At 42.3% G+C, this 21746-nt stretch overlaps 1 protein-coding gene across 5 annotated transcripts in view; it reads left to right on the forward strand.

Moving 5' to 3' along the window:
* Nucleotides 1-21746, forward strand: part of LOC121486237 (BRD4-interacting chromatin-remodeling complex-associated protein-like) — a 44031-nt gene that overhangs the window by 16104 nt on the left and 6181 nt on the right. Inside the window, exons 2-13 of one of the 5 annotated variants that reach the window (XR_005986580.1) lie at nt 7416-7547; nt 13405-13504; nt 14177-14237; nt 14346-14381; nt 14457-14524; nt 14640-14734; nt 15784-15854; nt 16268-17628; nt 18193-18275; nt 18732-18833; nt 19602-19684; nt 21249-21411. Coding sequence is in view for 1 of the 5 variants with exons in the window: in XM_041747065.1 (XP_041602999.1) it covers nt 19676-19684; nt 21249-21411 (172 nt within the window). In the remaining 4 variants the exon portion in view is untranslated. Of the gene's footprint in view, nt 1-7415; nt 7548-13404; nt 13505-14176; nt 14238-14345; nt 14525-14639; nt 14735-15783; nt 15855-16267; nt 17629-18192; nt 18276-18644; nt 18834-19548; nt 19685-21248; nt 21412-21746 lie in introns of those variants that run through there. The other 4 variants (XR_005986579.1, XR_005986578.1, XR_005986581.1 and 1 more) reach the window with 4 other exon arrangements.

Genomic DNA, 21746 nt, shown 5'->3' on the forward strand with positions numbered 1-21746 from the left:
TGATTTTGTATCCTGCCACATTGCTGAATTGCTGTTCTAGCAATCTTGGGGTGGAATCTTTTGGGTTTTCTATACACAGTATCGTGTCATCTGCGAAGAGGGAGAGTTTGACTTCTTCTTTGCCAATTTGAACACTTTTCTTTCTTTTTGTTGTCTGATTGCTGAGGCTAGGACTCTAATACTGTGTTGAATAACAATGGTGAGAGTGGACATCCCTGTCGTGTTCCTGATCTTAGGGGAAGGGCTCTCAATTTTTCCCCATTGAGAATGATATTCACTATGGGCTTTTCATAAATGGCTTTTGAGATATTGAGAAATGTTCCCTCTATCTCTACACTTTGAAGAGTTTTAATCAGGAATGGATTCTGTATTTTGTCAAGTGCTTTCTCTGCATCTATTAAGAGGATCATATGACTCTTGTCTTTTTTTTTTTTTTTTGAGCATCTTTTCATGTGTGGGTTAGCTATGCAGATGTTTTCTTTGGGAAAGTGTCTATTCATATCTTCTGCCCAATTATTAACTGGATTATTTGTTTTTCTGGTGTTGAATTTGATTAGTTCTTTATAGATTTTAGATACTAATCCTTTGTCAGGTATTTGACTGGCTTTTAGTTTTGTGGATTGTTTCCTTTGCTGTGCATGAGCTTTTTATCTTGATGAAGTCCCGGTAATTCATTTTTGCTTCTGTGTCGCTTCTTTTGATGATATGTCTAATTAGAAGTTGCTATGGCTGAGGTCAAAGACATTTCTGCTTGGTTTTCCTCTAGGATGATTGTTTCCTGTCTCACATTGAAGTCTTTCTTCATTTTGAATTTATTTTTGTGTCTAGTGTAAGGAAGTAGTCCGGTTTCATTCTTCTGCATGTCGCTGTCCAGTTTTCCTACACCATTTGTTGAACAAACTGTCATTTTCCATTGGATATTCTTTCCTGCTTTGTCCAAGATTAGTTTACCATATAGTGTGGGTCTATCTCTGGTTCCCTGTTCCTTTGATCTACATGTCTGTTTTTGTGCCAGTACCACACTGTCCTGATGACTACAGCTTTCTAATATAGCTTAAAATCTGGAAATGTGATACTTCTAGTTTTCTTTTTCAGGGTTGTTTGGCTATTTGGGATGTTTTGTGGTTCCACAGAAATGTTAGGGTTGTTTGTTCTAGCTCTATGAAAAATGCTGGGTATTTTGATAGGGACAGCATTAAACATGTAGATTGCTTTGGGTAGTATAGATATATTTTAATAATATTTGTTCTCCCAATCCATAAGTGTGCAATGTTTTTCCATCTCTTTATGTCTTCTCAATTTCTTTCATAAATGTTCAATAGTTCTCCAGAGTGCAGATATTTTATTTCTTTTTTTTTCAGATATTTTATTTCTTAAGTTAGATTTATTCCTAGGAATCATTGTGTTTTTGTGCAGTTGCAAGTGGGATCTATTCTTTGATTTCTCTTTTTGTTTTGCTGCTTTGTTATTGGCATATAGAAATGTAACACATTTCTGCACATTGATTTTATATCCTGTGACTTTGCTGAATTCATGTATGAGTTCTAGCAACTTTTTGGTGGAATCTTTCATGTTTTCTGATAGAGTATCATGTCATCTGCAAATGGTGAAAGTGTGACTTCTTCCTTGCCAATTTGGATGATTTCTATTTATTTTTGTTGTCTGATTATTGAGGCTAAGACTTTCAGTACTATGTTATATAGTAATGGTGAGGGTGGACATCCTTGTCTTATTCCTGACTGAAGGGAAAATGATCTCAGTTTTTCCCCATTAAGCATGATATTAGTTGTCAGTCTTTCAATTATGGCCTTTATGATGTTGAGGTATATTTCATCTATCCCTACTTTATTGAGGGTTTTTATGGAGAAAGGATGCTGTATTTGTTCAGATGCTTTTTCTGCATCTCTTGAGAGGATCACGTGCTTCTTATCCTTTCTTTTATTAATATGATGTATCATGTTGATTGATTTGTGAATATTGAACCAGCCGAGGAATAAATGCCACTTGATGGTAGTGAATAATGCTTTTAATGTCCTCTTAATTAGATTTGCTAGTATTTTATTGATAATTTTTGCGTCCATTTTCATTGGTGATATTGGCCTGTAATTCTCTTTATTTTAGTGGGGTCTTAGTCTGATTTTGAAATCAAGGTAATGCTGGCTTCATAGAATGAGTTTGGAAGTTTTTTTCCATCTCTATTTTTTGGGACAATTTGAGAATAGGTATTAGATCTTCTTTAAATGTCTGCTAGAATTCTCCAGGGAAGCCATCCAGCCCAGGACTTTTATTTATTGGGAGGTTTTGAATTACTAATTCAATTTCTTTACTAGTTATGGATCTGTGAAATTTTTGTTTTTTTCATGTTTCAGTTTTGGTGGTTTGTAGGTTTCGTCTAAAACAAGTCTCTTGTAGGCAGAATATAGATGGATCTTGTTTTTTAAAAAAATCCATCCTTTTTTTTTAAAGATTTATTTATTTATGATAGACATAGAGAGAGAGAGAGAGAGAGGCAGCGACACAGGAGGAGGGAGAAGCAGGCTCCATGCCGGGAGCCCAATGCGGGACTCGATCCCGGGACTCCAGGATCAGGCCCTGGGCCAAAGGCAGGCGCCAAACCGCTGAGCCACCCAGGGATCCCCTCCATCCTTTTTTTTTTTTTTTTTAAAGATATGTTATTTATTCTTTGAGAGGGAGAGAGTGAGGGTGTGAGCAGGGAAGGAGGATCAGAGGCAGGTGGTGAAGCCAACTCTTGGCTGAGCAGGGAGACTGACACAAAGCTCACACCCAGGACTCCAGGATCATGACCTGAGCTGAAGGAAGATGCTTAACAACTGAGCCACCCAGGAATCTCCCCCCCTTTTCCCCAGTTTGATTACCTATGTCTTTTGATTGGTGCATTTAGTCCATTTACATTCAGAGTGATTATTAAACAATAAGAATTTAGTGTCATTGTGTTATTTGTAGAGGTGGTGTTTCTGGTGATGTTCTCTGGTCCTTTCTAGTCTTTGTTGCTTGTGGTCTTTTTTCTCTCCTCAAAGAGTCTCCCTTAAGATTTTTTGCAGGGCTGATTTAATGGTCATGCACTCCGTTAGTTTTTGTTTATTGAGGAAACTTTTTATCTCCCCTTCTATTCTGGATAGATAAAGAATTCTTGGCTGACTTTTTTTCCCCAATATATTTTTCCCAATGTATTTTTCCCAATATATTTTTCCCAAAATATTCCCAAGTTGAATATTTTCTCCCATTTCTTTCTGGCCTGCCGAATCTCTGTGGACAGATCCAGTGTGAGTCTTATCTGTCTTCTCTTGTGGGTTGAGGACTTTTTTCCCTTGCTGCTTTCAGAATTCTTTCCTTGTCTGTATATTTTGTGAATTTGGCTATGTTGTGCCTTTATGATGGTCAGCTTTTGTCGAATTGATTGGGAATTCTTTGTGCTTTTTGGATTTTAATGTCTGTGTCCTTCCCCAGATTAGGGAATTTTTCAGCTCTAATTTGTTTGAATAAACCTCCTCCTTTATTTCTTCATCTTCTGGGACTCCAATATTACAAATGTTATACGTTTTATTAAGTCATTTAGTTTCCTAAATCTACCTTAGTGGTCCATCACCTTTGTTTCCCTCTTTTTCTGTAATTTTATCTTCTGTATCACTGATTCACTCCTCTGCTTCATCTGTTCTTGTTTTTATGACTTCGACTTGGGACTGCATCTTGGTTATAGCATTTTTAATTTTGACTTGACTAGATTTTAGTTATTTTATCTCTGCAATAAGAGATTCTCCTACTGTCTTCTATGCCTTTTTAAAAAATAATAAATTTATTTTTTATTGGTGTTCAATTTGCCAACATACAGAATAACACCCAGTGCTCATCCCGTCAAGTGCCCCCCTCAGTGCCCGTCACCCAGTCACCCCCACCCCCCACCCTCCTCCCCTTCCACCACCCCTAGTTCACTTCCCAGAGTTAGGAGTCTTTATGTTCTGTCTCCCTTTCTGATATTTCCTATCCATTTCTTCTCCTTTCCCTTCTATTCTCTTTCACTATTATTTATATTCCCCAAATAAATGAAAACATATAATGTTTGTCCTTCTCCGATTGACTTATTTCACTCAGCATAGTACCCTCCAGTTCAATCCACGTTGAAGCAAATGGTGGGTATTTGTCATTTCTAATGGCTGAGTAATATTCCATCGTATACATAGACCACATCTTCTTTATCCATTCATCTTTCGATGGACACCGAGGCTCCTTCCACAGTTTGGCTATTGTGGACATTGCTGCTAGAAACATCGGGGTGCAGGTGTCCCGGCATCTCATTGCATCTGTATCTTTGGGGCAAATCCCCAGCAGTGCAATTGCTGGGTTGTAGGGCAGGTCTATTTTTAACTTTTTGAGAAACCTCCACACAGTTTTCCAGAGTGGCTGCACCAGTTCACATTCCCACCAACAGTGTAAGAGGGTTCCCTTTTCTCCGCATCCTCTCCAACATTTGTGGTTTCCTGCCTTGTTAATTTTCCTCATTCTCACTGGTGTGAGGTGGTATCTCATTGTGGTTTTGATCTGTATTTCCCTGATGGCAAGTGATGCGGAGCATTTTCTCTTGTGCTTGTTGGCCATGTCTATGTCTTCCTCTGTGAGATTTCTGTTCATGTCTTTTGCCCATTTGGATTGTTTGGATGATTGGATTGTTTGTTTCTTTGGTGTTGAGTTTAATAAGTTCTTTTTAGACCTTGGAAACTAGCCCTTTATCTGATACGCTGCAGACAGAATCTTAAGCAGACTCCAGCTCAGTGCAAAGCCTGATGAGGGGCTCGATCTCATGAACCTGAGATCATGACCTGAGCTGAAATCAAGAGTCAGACGCTTAACTGACTGAGCCACCCTCATTAAAATTGTTTTAAAAACTGCCAGAAACTCTTCTGTAACAGGAACTGTATTAGACAGACTTCTGGAAGTCCTGTCAGAATCCTGCTTCAAGTCTTGTAGATTTAGAGATCATCTTAAATGTTGTCTTAAGTATGGCAGCTCTGAGAACAGTGGTATCTTAAGTATCGGTGTTGGTACTAGAGTGTTAAAAAGTGAAAAGTCCTTTGTTCTCTATGTTTCCTGGGTTGTTGACTTCAAACAACTTCTGAGTCAGCCCTTTCCTTCTGTTCTTGGAGGCTGCCCCCAGGGACTTTGTGTCCTGCCAGGTCAATGAGAACCCTGAGAAGCCCAGCAGACACTAAGTGGCCACATCCTGCTGGGACATTTGCCATAGGAAAGTCATTTGACATGAGCAGGAAGTGAATGAATTGTTGTCCTTCCCTTGGCCATAAGTGCAGACTGTTGATTTACCCAAGCAAAAAGGGCCTGAATGTTCTTAGGAGTGTCCAAATATGATGAAATATCTGATTCCCAGTGTGAATATTTAACTCTATCATTAAAAAGGAAAACCTGGGAGCACCCGAGTGGCTCAGTCACTTAAGTGTCTGCCTTTGGCTCAGGGCCTGGGAATTGAGTCCAGCATCGGGCTCACTGCTCAGTGGGAGCCTGCTTCTCCTTCTTCCTCTGTCTCCTGCCCTGCTTTTGCTCTCTCACTCTTTCTTGCTTGCTCTCTATCAAATAAATAAATTAAATCTTAATTAAAAAAACAAAAACAAAACCTGTACCTCCAGGAGAGAGAGAAAGAGACAGATAGGGAACACCCATAGAAATAAGTAGAATTCTTTAGATTGGCATCCACCAGATTCTTAGAGAGGGATCTGGAAAGTCCCAGTAGTCAGGAACAACCCTTGTATTGAGGCAGAATCATCCCACATGAATACCTCCAGTCAAAACAGACTCTATTCTGTTTCTTCTGAATCTTCAAAGGAGGAAACTCCTTGGTAGGCATTATTGGAATTATTCCCATCTCCCTGGGCTGCATCTCATAGATCAGTTCAGTTCTCCCTTCCCCCTCATCTCTGAGCTCTTGCATAAACTAACTCATCTTGTGTTTCCCACCTCCACTTGTTCATGGCCATGGTCTCTGAGAACCTAGTGTTATTGGCCCCATTGGAGGTAATCTAATTAAGAGTAAGCTACTGATATCAGCATCCAGAGAGCTGCCAGATGTACAAGAGTGCCTATGACTGGGGATGTTTTACATTTGTGACAAGGTGGACTGTTTTGTGCACTTGATTCCCATGATCAACCATTGTGCTGACAGCTCCTGCTCTCTTTCAGTCCATGGCTATTCCAAGACAGTGTGTGTTTCCCACCAGCATACATTCTGGTGACCTCAGCTGTGAGAGCTGAAGATGAAAATGTTATAGATTTCAGAGGCTACTTTCTAGAAAGGTGTGTCTGCACAAAATTCAAACTTGATGTGAATTAGGATGAATTGCATTGTGAGTGTCTTTTCTCCTCAAATACTTTTAACTCTAGTTTTTGTTAAAGGAGATGTGTGCTTTGTTTTGGTGACCATATTTAGGAATTTTGTATTCTTTTAGAAATTAAATTTCATAGTTGCTATTGATTGATTTAAGTACCATACTAAGAAATAGGAACATGAATTCCTTTCATTAGCTATTTGGAGATAGGTGTTCAAATAACTTAAAATCTCACAGGTGTCATCAAAATATAGAGGATCACCTGATGATGCAAATTATCATGTACTTCAGAAATCTGATCTTTTGGGTTGTGATTCAGAAGCAAAGTGAGCATTGAAAGGAAACATCAATGTTTTCAGAAATTACATAATAATTATGATTTTTTGTTGGAATAATAATCCCAAATTGTTATAACAGTAGCCTTCCATCTCTCTCATTTATGTCCTTATGTATAAACATCTGTCATATAACATTCTCATTTGTATCTTTAGTACATTTCATCTTCTTGCTTTCTCTCACTCTTCCATAAATTTTGGGCATAGTTTTGGAAATGTTCAAACAGAGTTTATCCAGATATTTCATGAAGGTACAATAGAAGTCATTGACTTCTTACCTACTATAAGTTTGCATTTACTATTTTGTCTATTTGAAGTTGGCTTATAAATTCTTAAGTTCTGTTCACTATAGAAAAAAATATTTGCAATGTGTTTGTAGGCAAAATAAAATATATTAAGATTTGCCTATTAGATGTTTCCCACAGCTTCAGTGTGATATAATTTATGTATGATAACAACATCTTTTTCAGGAATACAATTAGTTGATATTTGACATGGGTAAGCAGCAATGAAACCATCACCACAGTAAGAAAACAAACATACTCCTCACTCCCAACAATTTCCCCTTGTTCCTTTATAATCCATCTGTGCTCCTTCTCCTCCATAAGGAGGCATTTGAGAGGTATGCTTACCTCCTGGAGGCTGGTTGAGGGTTTGTAAAGTTGATTCTTTGTGACAGATACATTGTAAATGTCTTTGAGATTCCTCATTATTTCAAATATTATTTCAGCTTGTCCATATTTTGCCTGGCCATTTCCCTCTTGGCTTTGATGGTGTTCGGATTCTGTGGACCCTTACCATTATAATTGCCTCCTTGGGAATTTGTACATTTCTAATTTACCTTTGGAGAACCATTCTTGCTGTAAGTATAATAACATACCTTATAGATAGACATATTTGTAATAATAAGTAAGCAGAAAATTTTATAGTCACTGGACCTTTAATATGCATTCAATACTACCAACTTCCCTCTAATATGTTCATTTTCCACTATCATTTAAATTGAAATATTTAAAAAGTTCTGTTGAAGTGCCTTCAGTTTTTAAAGTTCAAGTATAATTGATAAATGGTATAATATTAGTTTCAGGTGGACATGGTGACTCAGCATGTGCTCATTGCAATAAGTGTACTCTTAATCCCCTTCCCCTCTTTCACCCATCCCTCCACCTATCTCCCCTCTAACCCATGTGTTCTTTAGAAGTGTATTGTTTAATATTCACTTTTTTGTTGTTCTGCACCTGTCCTTTTGTCCTTTTTTTAAAAATGATTTTATTTATTTATTCATGAGAGATACAGAGAGAGAGGCCGAGACACAGACAGAGAGCAGACTCCGTGCAGGGAGCCCTATGTGGGACTTGATCCTAGGTCTCCAGGATCACTCCCTGGGCCGAAGGCAGGTGCCAAACCTTTGAGCCACCCAGTCATCCCTCCTTCTTTTCTCGATGTCCAGTTTGAGTCATTTGTGGTCTGAGAACATACTTCCTGTGATTTCTGTTTCTTTGGTTGTTCAGATATATTTTAGGGCCCTGAATATAGCCTGTATCAGTGAATGTTCCATGTTAGCTTGAGAAGAATGTATATTCTGTTGTTGGATGAAATGTTCTATAGATGTTAATGGATCCAGTTGATTGATGATGCTGTTCAGTTCACCTATGTTCTTATGGAATTGCTGTATCTGCTGGATCTGTCAATGACTGAGAGAGGATTTTGAGTTTTCCAGCTGTAATAATAGATTCATCTATTTTCATCAGCAATTCTTTCAGTTTCTGCCTCATGTATTTTGATGCTGTTGTTAATGCATGCACATTAGAAATTATTATGTCTTTTTGGAGAATTGACCCTTTTACCATTGAAGTGATGCCCATCATTATCCCTGACAGTTTTCCTTACTCTGTAGTGTGTTTTGATGGATTATTTCACTGCCACAGGTTTCTAGTTTGATGTTTCTTTTAACACTAAACATATCATCATTCTTGATGCATGGTTTATGAAAAGAGGTGGAATGTAGTCCTTATGCTTGCTCCTCTTGGGTAAGGTGTGACTGCTACCCTCTCACCCTTCCACCACCTACTCCCAAACTCTGCTCTAGATTATCATATGATTTCAGTAATATGTGGAATTTAGGAACAAAATAGAAAATCAAAGGGGGAGGGAGGGAAAAATAAAAAAAGATGAACTCAGAGAGGGAAACAAACCATAAGAGACTCTTAACTCTAGGAAACAAACTGAGTCTTGCTGGAGGGGAGTTGGGTTGGGTGATGGGGTAATTATGTGATGGACATTGAGGAGGGCACCTGATGTAATGAGCACTGGATATGATATGGAACTAATGAATCACTGAATTCTACCTCTGAAACTAATAATACACTATATATTAATTGAATTTAAATAAAATAATTTTTAAAAAAATGAGTTGACTATTGAGTTTACCATAATGTGGCTTGGGAGGCTTTTTGTTCATTGGGTGATGTGAGTACAGCATATTTGCTTGCTGTTTACTACTGTAGAGAGTGAGCATCTGGGAACTGAAACTCCTACTGAACACTGAGCTGGAATTTCACTTAGGACCACCATGATGAGTTTTGCTATTTCAAGGACTAGGAAGTATAGTTTATTTTCACAGCTAGGCAATTATCACATCATTCAGCCCTACCCTCCAAGATGTATAGAAAATACCACAAGATATTTGAGAGATAAAGGGCAATAGCTAGCCAAATTATACAGACCCTTCCTCTCTTAATGATGAACACAGAATTTTCAATGTGAATAGGGGAAGATAAATATGTATATACATATGTATGTATATAAAAATATGTATATACTTACATATATGTACATACTTATATACATATTTATATATATCTTTATATATATATATATATCTTTCACTATGAAAGACATTTATGAGTTCTTTGACTTGAACTATTTTCCACCTTCCTTACTTTCTCCTAGTTCCTTTTATGGCTCAAGGTCTTTCTTTCTCGTACTGAATGATCCTGTCGTATTAGGTGCACTCACATTGTTTTGTGATCACGATTGCTTGAATGTCTTTTTTCATATCTCTTAAAGTCGCAAGATAAATTCTAGGAACCAGAGCTGAGAGACTTGAGGTCCACGAAATGTGACCAGGAAGGTATGTTGTTTTGTGGGAAGAAATCCCCATGTGGTAGGGATTAATGAGTTTGCATTAGGAAGAGTAAGAATGCCTTCCTGCCCTCAAGGCCTCACCCTTCCCCTTTCCCCAACACAAGCAAGTTCTCAAGTCATGTGCACACACACACAGAAGAAAAGCATCCTTTGCAGACAATAAAAAGGTCCTTCCTGGAAGACAAGTGCAATACATTGAGTTCTGTGAAAAAAACAAAGGAAGCAGAATTGAAACAGCTGAGGAAGAAAGTGGATACCTTGGTTGAGTTCTATGAACAGAGAAAAGTGGCTGCAGAAAAGTAAGATATTCCTGTGTTAATTGTCACAAATACTATTTTTTTAAAAATAAATTTATTTTTTTACTGATGTTCAATTTGCCAACATATAGAATAACACCCAGTGCTCATCCCATCAAGTGCCCCCCTCAGTGCCCGTCACCCAGTCACCCCCCACCCCCCACCCACCTCCCTTTCTACCACCCCTAGTTTGTTTCCCAGAGTTAGGAGTCTCTCATGTTCTGTCTCCCTTTCTGATATTTCCCACTCATTTTTTCTCCTTTCCCCTTTATTCCCTTTCACTATTTTTTATATTCCCCAAATGAATGAGACCATATAATGCTTGTCCTTCTCCGATTGACTTGTTTCACTCAGCCTAACACCCTCCAGTTCCATCCACGTCGAAGCAAATGGTGGGTATTTGTCGCTTCTAATGGCTGAGTAATATTCCATTGTATACATAGACCACATCTTCTTTATCCATTCATCTTTCGATGGACACTGAGGCTCCTTCCACAGTTTGGCTATTGTGGACATTGCCACTACAAACATCGGGGTGCAGGTGTCCCGGCGTTTCATTGCATCTGTATCTTTGGGGTAAATCCCCAGCAGTGCAATTGCTGGGTCGTAGGGCAGATCTATTTTTAACTCTTTGAGTAATCTCCAAACGGTTTTCCACAAATACTGTTGTATGAATTTATGTGGTGGCCAGTATAGAAAACCGTCTTCCTTTTAGAATAGGATCTAGAGTATTTTTGCCAAATGTATTCAGTAGAATTGTCTTCCCTTCCTACCTTGATTTCTGGAACCTGCATTTCCCTTTCTCTTCTAACTGCTTGTCAAATGTTGTTATGTGATTTATTTGGGATAGGAGTAGGAATGTACTGGCATTTATCCCTTTGATACTTGGAGCCCCTCTAGGCCTGTCTACATTGTCCTTTAGGTTTTAGTCTCATTACAAGTTCTTATCAGCCCTGAATTTGTTGTTCAGTATAAGACTTGGATCAAGAATGTGTAGAGAAAAATGGAATTCTCAAAAAAAAAAAAATGGAATTCTCTTGCTGCAGAAACTGTTGGAGTTTGTTTCTGAAAAGTAGGTTGGGGCACCCGCAGTACTGGATCCCTTCATTCAGTGTGCAGTTGAGATCATTCATTGCAGGCTCAATCCCTAAAAAGGCTGTGGTATTTCCTGTCCGCCTGACTTTTTAGGTGTCACTCTCTTGGGTCCCAACTAAAGTGTGCAGTGTAACCAAAGAGCTGAGTGTAATTCCAAGTACTTCGTTAGAACCGAAAGGAAGTTGCTGCCCACCCTCCCCCCCCCCCCCCCCCCCCCCCCCCCGGGAAGACTCCAAATCCCAGCGAATCTCAGGCAGAGTGCACTTGTGAGACCTGAAGTCCACCGCCCCCATCATGACTTGTCCCTCACACTGTATAAAACGTGGGCCTCGCTCAGCCACTGGAGGACAGGACTGGGCACAGATCCGACTGCGTAGACGCCAACTCCTGCCAGTGACACTGGACAGCCCTCCCCCCACCCCCAGCCCTGCGAGTGAGAATCCCCAGCTCCAACCCGGGACCACCCTGGCGGCCGGGCTCCGGGAGGGTCCGGGGCTCCGCAGACTGGGAAGGACCCGAGGGCGGGGCGGGGGCCGCCGGCATTGGATGCCTGCCCCCACCCCCTCCCACCGGGCCCAACTTGCTAGAAAGAGCAAACTTCCAGGGCCCCACAATTTACCCAGAGAAAAGGAAAAAAAAGGGTGGGCTCACCTTTGTTGGCTGACCCTGAACTTCACTTGTTTCCTCCTAAGCTTGTGCCCATAAAGTTGTTCAACTTCTTTGCAGTTCACTTGCCTATTCCGGAATTCAGTGATGAGTCCAGAACTACTTATGAGGGTAGCAGTCACACCTTACCATGGGGAGAGTCGCTCCAACTATCAGGCTGGCATCTCTAAGACTGCCTTCTTCTTCATCTTGTTCTCCTATTCTTCATGTGCTAGTTAGAAATTTGGTGCATTCACTCCCAAGTTTCCTCCTTTGCCCAGCATTTCCTTTTATTTTTTTCTCAGAGGAGATCAGGACCTTAGAGTCCTTCATTCATATTGAAAAGTAAAATTATTCATTCTCTTCCCTGGAGACTCAGCTTTGTGTTATTCCTTCACACAGCAGGGGTATGGGTTGCTCTGTCTCACTGGAATTTTTGTTTGTTTCTTTATCGGTACGTTCTTTTTGGGGTAAGGTACAGTATTCGGACTACCTTTCTTCAACACCTTAAACCAAGTAACTACATTACAGCCATTCCAGAAAACTTCTACTGAAGGATTGCCTGAGAGACCAGACACAAATGCATGTGTATTTCTCTGTCTAGAGTTTTGTCTCAGTTTCTAAGTTTCTTTTTGCATGTGATTCTTGAGTAAATCAAGTGTCAGGTTGAAATTCTTTAAAATTAACATGATGAACAAAAGAATGTAAGGGCGACACAGCCAACCAGCCTTTCTAACGAAGCATTGCCCTTTGCTACCTTCACTATCAATGAACTCGTCTTCTGAAAGTAGGTTGACTCCATGCAGTTGATAGTTTTCTACCTGAAATATATTTCCAGGAGTTAACATCTTAACTATGTGACAGTTCACATCATTATGATGTATGTATCAGTACATATTTCTGTATCAGTACATATGTATCAGTACATATTTTATGTATCAGTACATATTTCTGGCACAAAGATTGGCCTTTTCTTTTGGGATCTTCAGTGGATGAAAGCAGGGATTGTACTTCTAAACCCTAGAGATGTCTGGAAGTGAGTTGCAATACTGATGAAGCCATATTCTGAAAGGCTTTCTTTTGGGCTGATTGTCCAGGCACATCCTTGGCCTGAGAATCAGGGCTCCCCAAGGTGTAGGACTAATGATGATCCCCCACTTCATCATAAAGGGTATAGTTGGTCAAACATGGCTTTTCACTTTGAACTGAAATGAGTCTTTACCGTCTCAAACAAAAGACCAACTCTAAGAGAGCACAAAGTGTAATGTTATTTGAAGACTTGATGATGAATAAACTGAAGTAGAGAATATAAAGACAGATCTGATTGCAGGGGACTTGGCAGCAGCCAGAGTTTCGTTTTCTTTAACCCTAAATGGGGCCTTCAATTAATTTCTCTGATTGTGTTGTCAGTCTGTGTCTTTATGGGGGAGGGAAGAAGGGACATTCAAATCTAGGCCATCAAGAGTGCTGAGAGGGAAAACTGCAGAACTTGTGGGTCTTGGCTACTGGACTATGTAAATACCTTTCCCATCTTAGGAAACTGGAAAAGACACTCTGAATTGGTGGCAAAGAAGAATCAGCTGTCAGCTGCAAAGGAATTTTTAAAAGTAACCACAGAAGAAAGAGAAAAGCACAAGTGAGTTCAGTTATTAAATACTACCAGCTCCTGAAACCCCTGTCCACTTTTTATTTTTAAACTTTGTACAATGTTTAGGCTCAGTTAACAAGTAATGGAAACAAAAATTCATAGATTTCTCCAGGGAGAATTAACAGACACAAAAAAATAGAAGTTTTGAAAGAACAGCACAATACATTACTAAATGTCCTGATCCATACTACTGACCTGATTCTGTGGAAAATTCATCCACACCAGTGTTCCTGAGGGTGGTGTAAATTGTCCTCATTTAGGAAAGCATTTGTTGTAGGTCGAATCATACCCAAAACACAGTAGTGCCATCCGATGGCCCTGGTCTTTGCCACCCTGGGAAACATGGTAAGGATAGAACTTAAAGGAGAGAAGAGATTTATGACAAAAGACACTTGTCACAGGATAAATTAGGGAATGATTGAAGACAGCTAAGGAAATTATATCAACTCTGAATCCTGCTGGTGTGGGAAAGTGAGTAAGGGAAGGATGTAACAATAGCTTTGATCCAGCTGTACATTTGTAATCATGTGACAAGTGTTTCCTGTGCCAGGATAAATTGGATGAGGGGGACAGATAAGAGGAGGATAGCCACATGGGCCAGTTATTTAAAATCCTACCCAATAATGGGCTTTATCTGATGAAAGCTATTGTAACTCACAGGCAACAAATCCAACAAATGCAAGAACAGCTGTTGGAGGCAGAGCTGACCTTCAGACACCAGGTAACCTGAGCTCTGCCCACCGTGCTGAACCCTTGGAATCTCCTGCAGGGGACAGCAGTGGCTCATCGAGTCCTTAACCATGGGCTTTTGGTGTGCTGGCTTTTTCAGATTGCAGTTCATGAGAAGAATGCTCAAGACAACTGGGTAAGTGGTTGCTTTTTTGTCCTCTTTGGTGCACAGTCTGGCGCAACTGAAGGTGGAGGTGTTTTTCTCTCCCAGGTCAAGGCTCGGATTTGGGAGAGGGAGATAGTGCAGTAAAGCAGGGAGAAAGCCTACTTGAAACACAGGTATGGGAGGTTGATGGGTGTTGTCATGGGTGTTTGTGGGAGGACGTCTATGTTGTTTAGTGTCAGGAGAGTTGGTGGTGTTGTGATTCTTATAGATATCCATTATCTGTTCAAGACTGGGCATACTGGAAGGAAAGATGCTGCCTGAGAGACACAGGAGGCAGGAGCTGATTCCGGGAAGACCTGAGATGTAGAACCCTCCATGGAGAGGTAGGGGGCACGTTGTGAAGTGCAGCAGCCCAATTGCTGCTATGAAACTACACAGCATCCTTCCAGTTCCTGTGGGTGATCACTGTGTGTCCTGGAGAGAATCACAAGAGCTACCTAAGGACAGCAGGTTGTCTGAAAGGGTGACAGGAGGGTGTATTCCTCAGGTGCCGCCAGGCAGCAGGGCACCTGTCCCCATGACAGTTGGAGTTTCTGCCCCTCCCCTGACTGCAGACCCTCCCACCCCCTCATCCTTTCCACCCTCTCTGGAATTGATGAGCCTGGAGGGGTCGTGGGCCTGAGCTTCCTTCCTTCACCCACTCAGTGGTGAAGACTTAAAAAAAGACTTAATAAAAAGGCATTTATTTACTCTTTATGGAGATTCCTTTATTTTTATTTGAAATCTACAGTACTACACTCATCATTGAAATTCATGTAACTGTATGAATTTCATGTAATGTAATTACATTAGTTACATGTAGTTTTATGAATAACATGTAATATTATCAGTATAATGCCATAGCTTTACTGCTCAGTCCACCTATTTTTATTTTGCTCACGTTTATGCCATTGACTAAGTACATTTCTTTTCTTAAATATTTACATATGGCCAGTCACATATTCTAGATCTCATCTGTAAACTAAAAGATTGAACCATCAACCTGTGGCCCAAGGAAAGAATGCATGCCATTTGTGTGGAGGGTACATTGATATCACTCGCCAAACGCTATTCTCACGTTGACTTTTAATCTATGAAGAGAAAGGGGTTTTCTGTGATATACACTGAGCACCCCAATTTCAGTGTTGATTTCCAGCCAGTTCTACCCTGCCCTGTCCACCACTGGCTAATTCCTTAAAGAAACACTGGAACCCAGGGCCCTGTAATGTCTCCCTCATGTCACATGACTGGCATCTCCCTTAGCAAAGGAGCCACTTTAGTCATGTGGGAAACCGTCTATTCTGATAAGAGACTTAGTGTGGGAAAGAGTGCAAGATGGGGGAGAAAGGCATAGAGGGTGCGCAAACCACAATCAGCCTCCATCTTTTGTCAGATTCAGAATCTAGACCAGTTCCTGAGATGAACAGCACTACCGTCCCTAAGAAGGACCCGGAGATGGCTAAGGTAAATGCTGTTGGTGTTTTCAGTTGTAGCCATTTCTGGAAGATTATTCCTTTTTGGACAGCACTCTGTTCTGGCCTAGTGTCTGTTCAGTGTGTCTTGTGATCTGTCTGAGGCATGTTTGCCTTTCAAAATGCAAGCTGTTTACCCAGGAGCCTACAGCCTTCTCCATTAGAGATCCTCACCTTAGGTGTTGACTCCCAAAGTCACAGATGCTTAGAGATGAATGATGGCAGGACACACACCATGTGTGTGTGTGTGTGTGTGTGTGTGTGTGTAATAACTTGAGGATGGTGACTCCTCTCTCTGCACTAAAGTCTGCTTGTCTAGCTGCCTCTTTGCTGTTTGCTTTCATGTGGAAGTGGTGGAGTTGCTGGGTTTTGGGTCAGGAGACTAACCTGGGGGTATGTCTGCAGTAATCATCACAGATGGAAAATGAGAAAAACCATGCACTGCCTGGTACTCTGTGCTATGTGCTTTGGACAAATTTGAGTGTTGGTAGAGAAGGTTTGCTACCTCATGTGCATTCCATCCACTGGGTAAGGACACGACCCACAATACCTTCAGGTGAGTCCTGGGTGAGATGATCTGCCAGGTGACACAGGTGTAGTAGCAAATGTCCACGGGACCAGCAGCCATGAAGAAGGAATACCAGTAACGACCTGCAGGGCCAACCCCTCACCCATGGTTTCTGTTGTGTGCCTATGAACGGGTTCTCCTGTGGTTTGGGTGGCTGTGCCGGCTGACAGGGTCTCCCCTGACCCACCATTGGAGTTTCACACCTACTCTCCAGACAAATTTGTTTGCATCCAGTGATATAGAATCAGCTCCTCAGCAGTCCACGGCACCAAAGGACTCTACATTTGCTCCATGCCTAAGCTAAGGAGCATTCTGGCTGATGGTGATTCAGATCCACGGAGCTAGTTCTTAGTAACTCTTAGGGATCGTGCTTCTCTCAGAAAACACTTTTCCAGGTCCCCTGTAGGACTCCAAAAATTTGCATCTCTTCAGGGGTATCTGTGGCCATGAATAGCACTGTGGGCAGTAGAGGACCCCTTGTCAGGGAGGGAAGCAGGGTGGAGTCAGGAGGGGGCTGGCAGCAGCAGTTTAACCCATGAGTGGCTGTGATTCTATTTGTGGACACTGGGCTTCCCATTGCCTTTCACTGTGTTTGTTCTTACTGAGTATACATAACCCTCCGTGGCTGCTCTGGATGTGGGGAACAGAGTGGGCCTGGCCACAAATTCCTGTCTGTCTGGAATATGCTCCTTTTGGGTTGAATGTCATGGCCTCTGTTCAACTGGTAGGACAAGATACCTTGACATCCTGCCTTCTGAGAGATGGTTGGTGATGTGTGGTAATATTAAGTTCTTTCCTTTGGCATTTTTCCCCTGCCCCTGAACTATGTAGTTGCATCAAGTGGGAGGCCTAGGGTTCTTGGCCCTGGTGCTCTGCTCTCCTGGAAGCTGAGGGTGAATAAAGGGCTAGGTGCTGACACCTGCTTCTTTGGGTTTCAGGTTGGTGGGCATTCTGCTTCTGTCTTTCATAGCAACATACCTTTGATTTTTGTTCTGAAGAACCCTGTGGATTCAAGAGGAACAGCTCCTGTCCTGGGCCCACTCTGTCTACCGTATTCCACAGACACCCCTTCATCACCATGCTGGGGCCCCAGGGTACATCTCCTTCTACCCACCCAGTGGCCTTAGGGTTCTCACCCTGCACCCCGACCTATACCACAGGGTAGGGTGATGTGAACTGAATGAGCTGCCTTGCAAAGGTAATCCATCTCTTCTTTCTTATTGGGTCAGTGGAGCAAAGGCAGAGTTTGTGCGGAGGGCTTGGAATTGCAAGAGGAATCCCAACTGGGGATACTGTAACATTCTTGAAACTTGTCAGCAGATGAATAGATTGGGCTTGTTTTTTTCCCCCCATACTTATCTGGGGGAGCAGGTGCCTTTTTGGAGAAGGTGATGTTCATTGGGTGGAACAGCCAATATTCTGGTCTTGTAGATAGGAAGTATTCAGAGACCAAGTTTCAGGCTCTGGGAGGGTTGGGACATATTTGTCACTTACTTGTCAGCTGGTTGAGCCCAAGCATATCACCATTGTTTTCTTAGATCTGTAAAAGCTTGAAGCAAGGGGGGACTGGTGGTCCCTTCCTGAAGGGTAAGGGATGGCTCTCCCCTTTGTGTCAGGGGTCAGCAGTGACCTGTGAGAATTCCCTGCCTCTGGAAGAGGACCTGAGAGTGGGAGAGGGTAGAGCAGAGTGGGGCAGGTGTAGAGGGCTGGCTTCAACACTGCATGGTCAATGCCAGTCTGAATACACCTCCATCCCTTCTAGGGCTTAGGTCCCATTCAGAAGCCTGTGCTGCTCAAGGGGATGAGAGTAACACCGTGCCCAAGAAGGTCCCAGAGAAGGATCATGTAAGTACTAGGAGTGTTTTCAGTTGTAAGGAGATTCTGTTGTTGTATTAAGAGGTGAATTGTGGTCCTGAACATAGATGTTAGCCTGTCTGTAATAGAACTTTTGGTTAGTTTGGTATTAACTCTGCCAATACTCTGGGGCAGACTCCTTGCCTTTGTAAATTTTCAGACATATAGTAACATGTGGTGACAGTGGTTTATCCACATGGCATCTGTTCACTGCCAGGCTATAGGTGGGACACAGGAGACAAGTAACCATTCTGGCACTGATGCTACTGTCTTGAAACTTGGTGGTGGGGAAGGTTTCAGGTGCTGATACCTGTTTATTTGGGCTTCAGCTTTTGTTGCTACTTTTCTCTCTCATATCAGCCTGTGGTATATTTTTTGTGTGTGAGTCCATATGGATGCACAGAGGCTTCCTCATTTCCCTGGGCCACCCTGTGGGCCTTATTCCAGGGGACCTTCTTTATCAGCATCCATGGACCATGGGCCACCTTCACAGCCTCCACCCTGCTGGCCTCATGGATTGCAGGCGACAACCTCTATCTCCACCATCTGGTAAGGTGATCTGAATGGTAGAACTTGACTTGCATCTTTCTCCACAACGAAACTTTGGAGATGATGTAAAGGTGGAACCATAGGGCTTTGCATTGCAGGGGTTAACTTGGCTAAAGACATTCTAAGATTCATGAGGTTTCTACACTACTACTAGTAGGGGGCTGTGTCATTTTCCCATTATGATCTGAGTGTCTCTTGTAGAGAGGGAAAGACATTTCACAGAAAGTCAGACATAACAGTTTTGCAACCAAGCAGTTTCTAGGGACCACATTTTAGGCTCTTGAAGGATGAGGCACATCTCTCACTTCATTTTTATTCCTTTTTTAAAAAAAGATTTTATTTATTTATGAGAGAGAGAGAGAGATTGAGAAAGAGGCAGAGACACAAGCAGAGGGAGAAGCAGGCTCCATGCAGGGAGCCTGACGTGGGACTTGATCCTGGGTCTCCAGGATCACACCCTGGGCTGAAGACGGTGCTAAACCACTGGGCCACCAGGGCTGCCCTCTGGCTTCATTTTTAGCTGGTTGAGCACAGAGCCATCTACTCTTCTTTCCTTAGTTATGAAAACACCTGAAGCAAGGGGTGGGGGTCGTCCCTTCCTCAAGGGGGAGAGATGGACCCCCTTGTCCTCAGGGGTCAGCACAGACATGTGGGAAATGCTCTGTGTCTGAAATGGGACCTGAGAGTGGGAGGGAGTAAATGTGGTTGGGGGCAGGTTTGGGTTCTGCACAGTCAATACCGGTCTGAACACACCTCCATCCTTTCTAGGGCTTTGGTCTGATGCTGAAGCTGCTGGGGCTCCTGTGAGGAGCAGTGTCACTGTGCCTAATAGAGCCCCACGGATGGGCAAGGTAACTACTGCAGCCTTCTCCAGTTATTCTGGAAAGTTTTCCCTGAAAGTTATAGAAAGTTGTCTACTGGGTGGGCCCTGCAATTTGTCTGTGGTGTCATTCACCTTGGAGAACACAGGCCGATCCTCCAGGGGCTGAAAGGCTTCTCCATTACAGATCCTCACCTTAGGTGGCACCTTCCAAAGCTTTAGGTGCTTAGAGGTGGAGGATGGCGGGATGCTCACCTTCTGGGTGTGTGTGTACATGTGTGTGTGAGTCGGTGTACATGTACCCCTGCACCCCCCCCCAACAATGTACATGTGTGGAAATAGCTCGAGGAGGACAACACCTCACTCCACAGTGAAGTCCTCTGGCCAGGCTGACTCCCTTTAGGTTACGTTCAGGTGTGTTTGGTATTGTGTTCATTCTGTGGTTAGGTGATTAATCTGTGATGGTCTGTGGTAATCCTCACAACTGGAAAATAGGAAAAGAGGAACACTCTCCCAGTTTTGCTGTATACTTTTGCAGTTTTGAATGTTCTTAGGGCAAGTTTCATGGCTCATCCCTGTTTTATTTCTGCTGGTAAATACGCTATGCAGAATCCCTCTACTTGTACCCTTTCTAAAACTATGTTGAATTATTGTAGCTGTCATTTGTAGTCAGAAATGTATACTGGCGCACACATTCTGAAGGGTGAAAATCAGTGACAGCTGCATGACCATTACCTCACAAGCCCTTTGGTTGGGCTTGTATGAGGAAGCCTTTTGGTCGTATGTCAGTGTAAGAGCTGCTTTCTTCTCTCATCATTTATTCTGGAATTTTACATTGGAAAGCACACACTTTTTTTGTGAATTATCTTATTTAGACTTCCTGTCTTAATTTTCCATTGGACAAAATTATTCTGGAACTCAGTGTGCTGAAATTTCCAAATGACTGTGTTTTAAGATAAACATGGCTGCGGAGTGTAAATAAGGTATCTTGTTCCTCTTGGAAAACACTTTTACAATTCCCCTTGCTAGACCGCAGGCACCTAATTCCTCAAAGGTCTTTGTGGCCTTGGACAGAAATTGCAGAGAGTAGAACTCCTTGTCAGGAAGTTAGGTAGAGTGGGGACAGGCCAAGGACCCTCATCGAGTGCTTAGGATTCTTTGTGGAGAAAGAGGATTCAGTTGAATCACATTCTGTCTATTCTTAACAAACCAAAATATTTTATGGTGGTTGAGGAAAAATGAAGTGTTGTTCAGAATATCAATGCCTCCGTGTCGAGAGTGTGCTGCTTTACTAGTTTGCAGTTATCCTTTTTCATCTTTTAAGACACTACTCCTTGCTAGTGAACACTGGCAGACATGGGTAGTGATGTTTGGTGACACTAGGTCATTCCCCTAACATCCATTCCTCTGCTCCCCCCTTATTATAGTTGGTACCAGCTGGGAGGGTAAAGTTTTCCAGCACCACTGGTGCAGCTCACCTGGAAAGTGGTTTTGGAGAAGGAACCAGATGCCCAGAGCTCCTTCTTTGGGTTTCATCTCTCAGTGTTGCAACTTTTGTCTGTCTGACCAAAATACTTTTCACGTCTGTTCTATAGGTCGGTATGGATGTGGGAGGGCTTGTTCACTGTCTAAGGCCAGCCTCCATGCCCTCCCAAATGAAGCGAACTTTACCAGCATTCACTGGCTATGGGCCACCTCAGCCTCCTCCACGTGGGTGGACACAGGGGCCTCACCCACCACTGGCACCTCCGCCACATGGTAAGGTGATCTGAACTGAATGACATGAGTTGTAAAGCATATACATAGTGGATCTACTTCTGTCGGTGGAGAAGTTGTGGAGGAGGTACTACAAAGTTTTGCATCACAGGGATAGACATGAATGAGGACTCAATGTTCCGTGTCATAGACTATCTTGTTTCACCATACAGCCTGGTCAGCAGATGTCTGCCAGAGAGGGTAAAAGTGATGTTTTGCAAAAGTCAGACCTAAAAGCATTGCCCAAGTGTGCTGCACAGACATAATGTTTTGGGTGCTGGGGTGGATGAAGCACAACCTTCACATCACTTTCACTGTGGAGGCCCCAGTTGTCCAGC

The sequence above is a fragment of the Vulpes lagopus genome, chromosome 3 (genome assembly GCF_018345385.1).
Source record: "Vulpes lagopus strain Blue_001 chromosome 3, ASM1834538v1, whole genome shotgun sequence".
NCBI classification, from domain to species: domain Eukaryota; kingdom Metazoa; phylum Chordata; class Mammalia; order Carnivora; family Canidae; genus Vulpes; species Vulpes lagopus.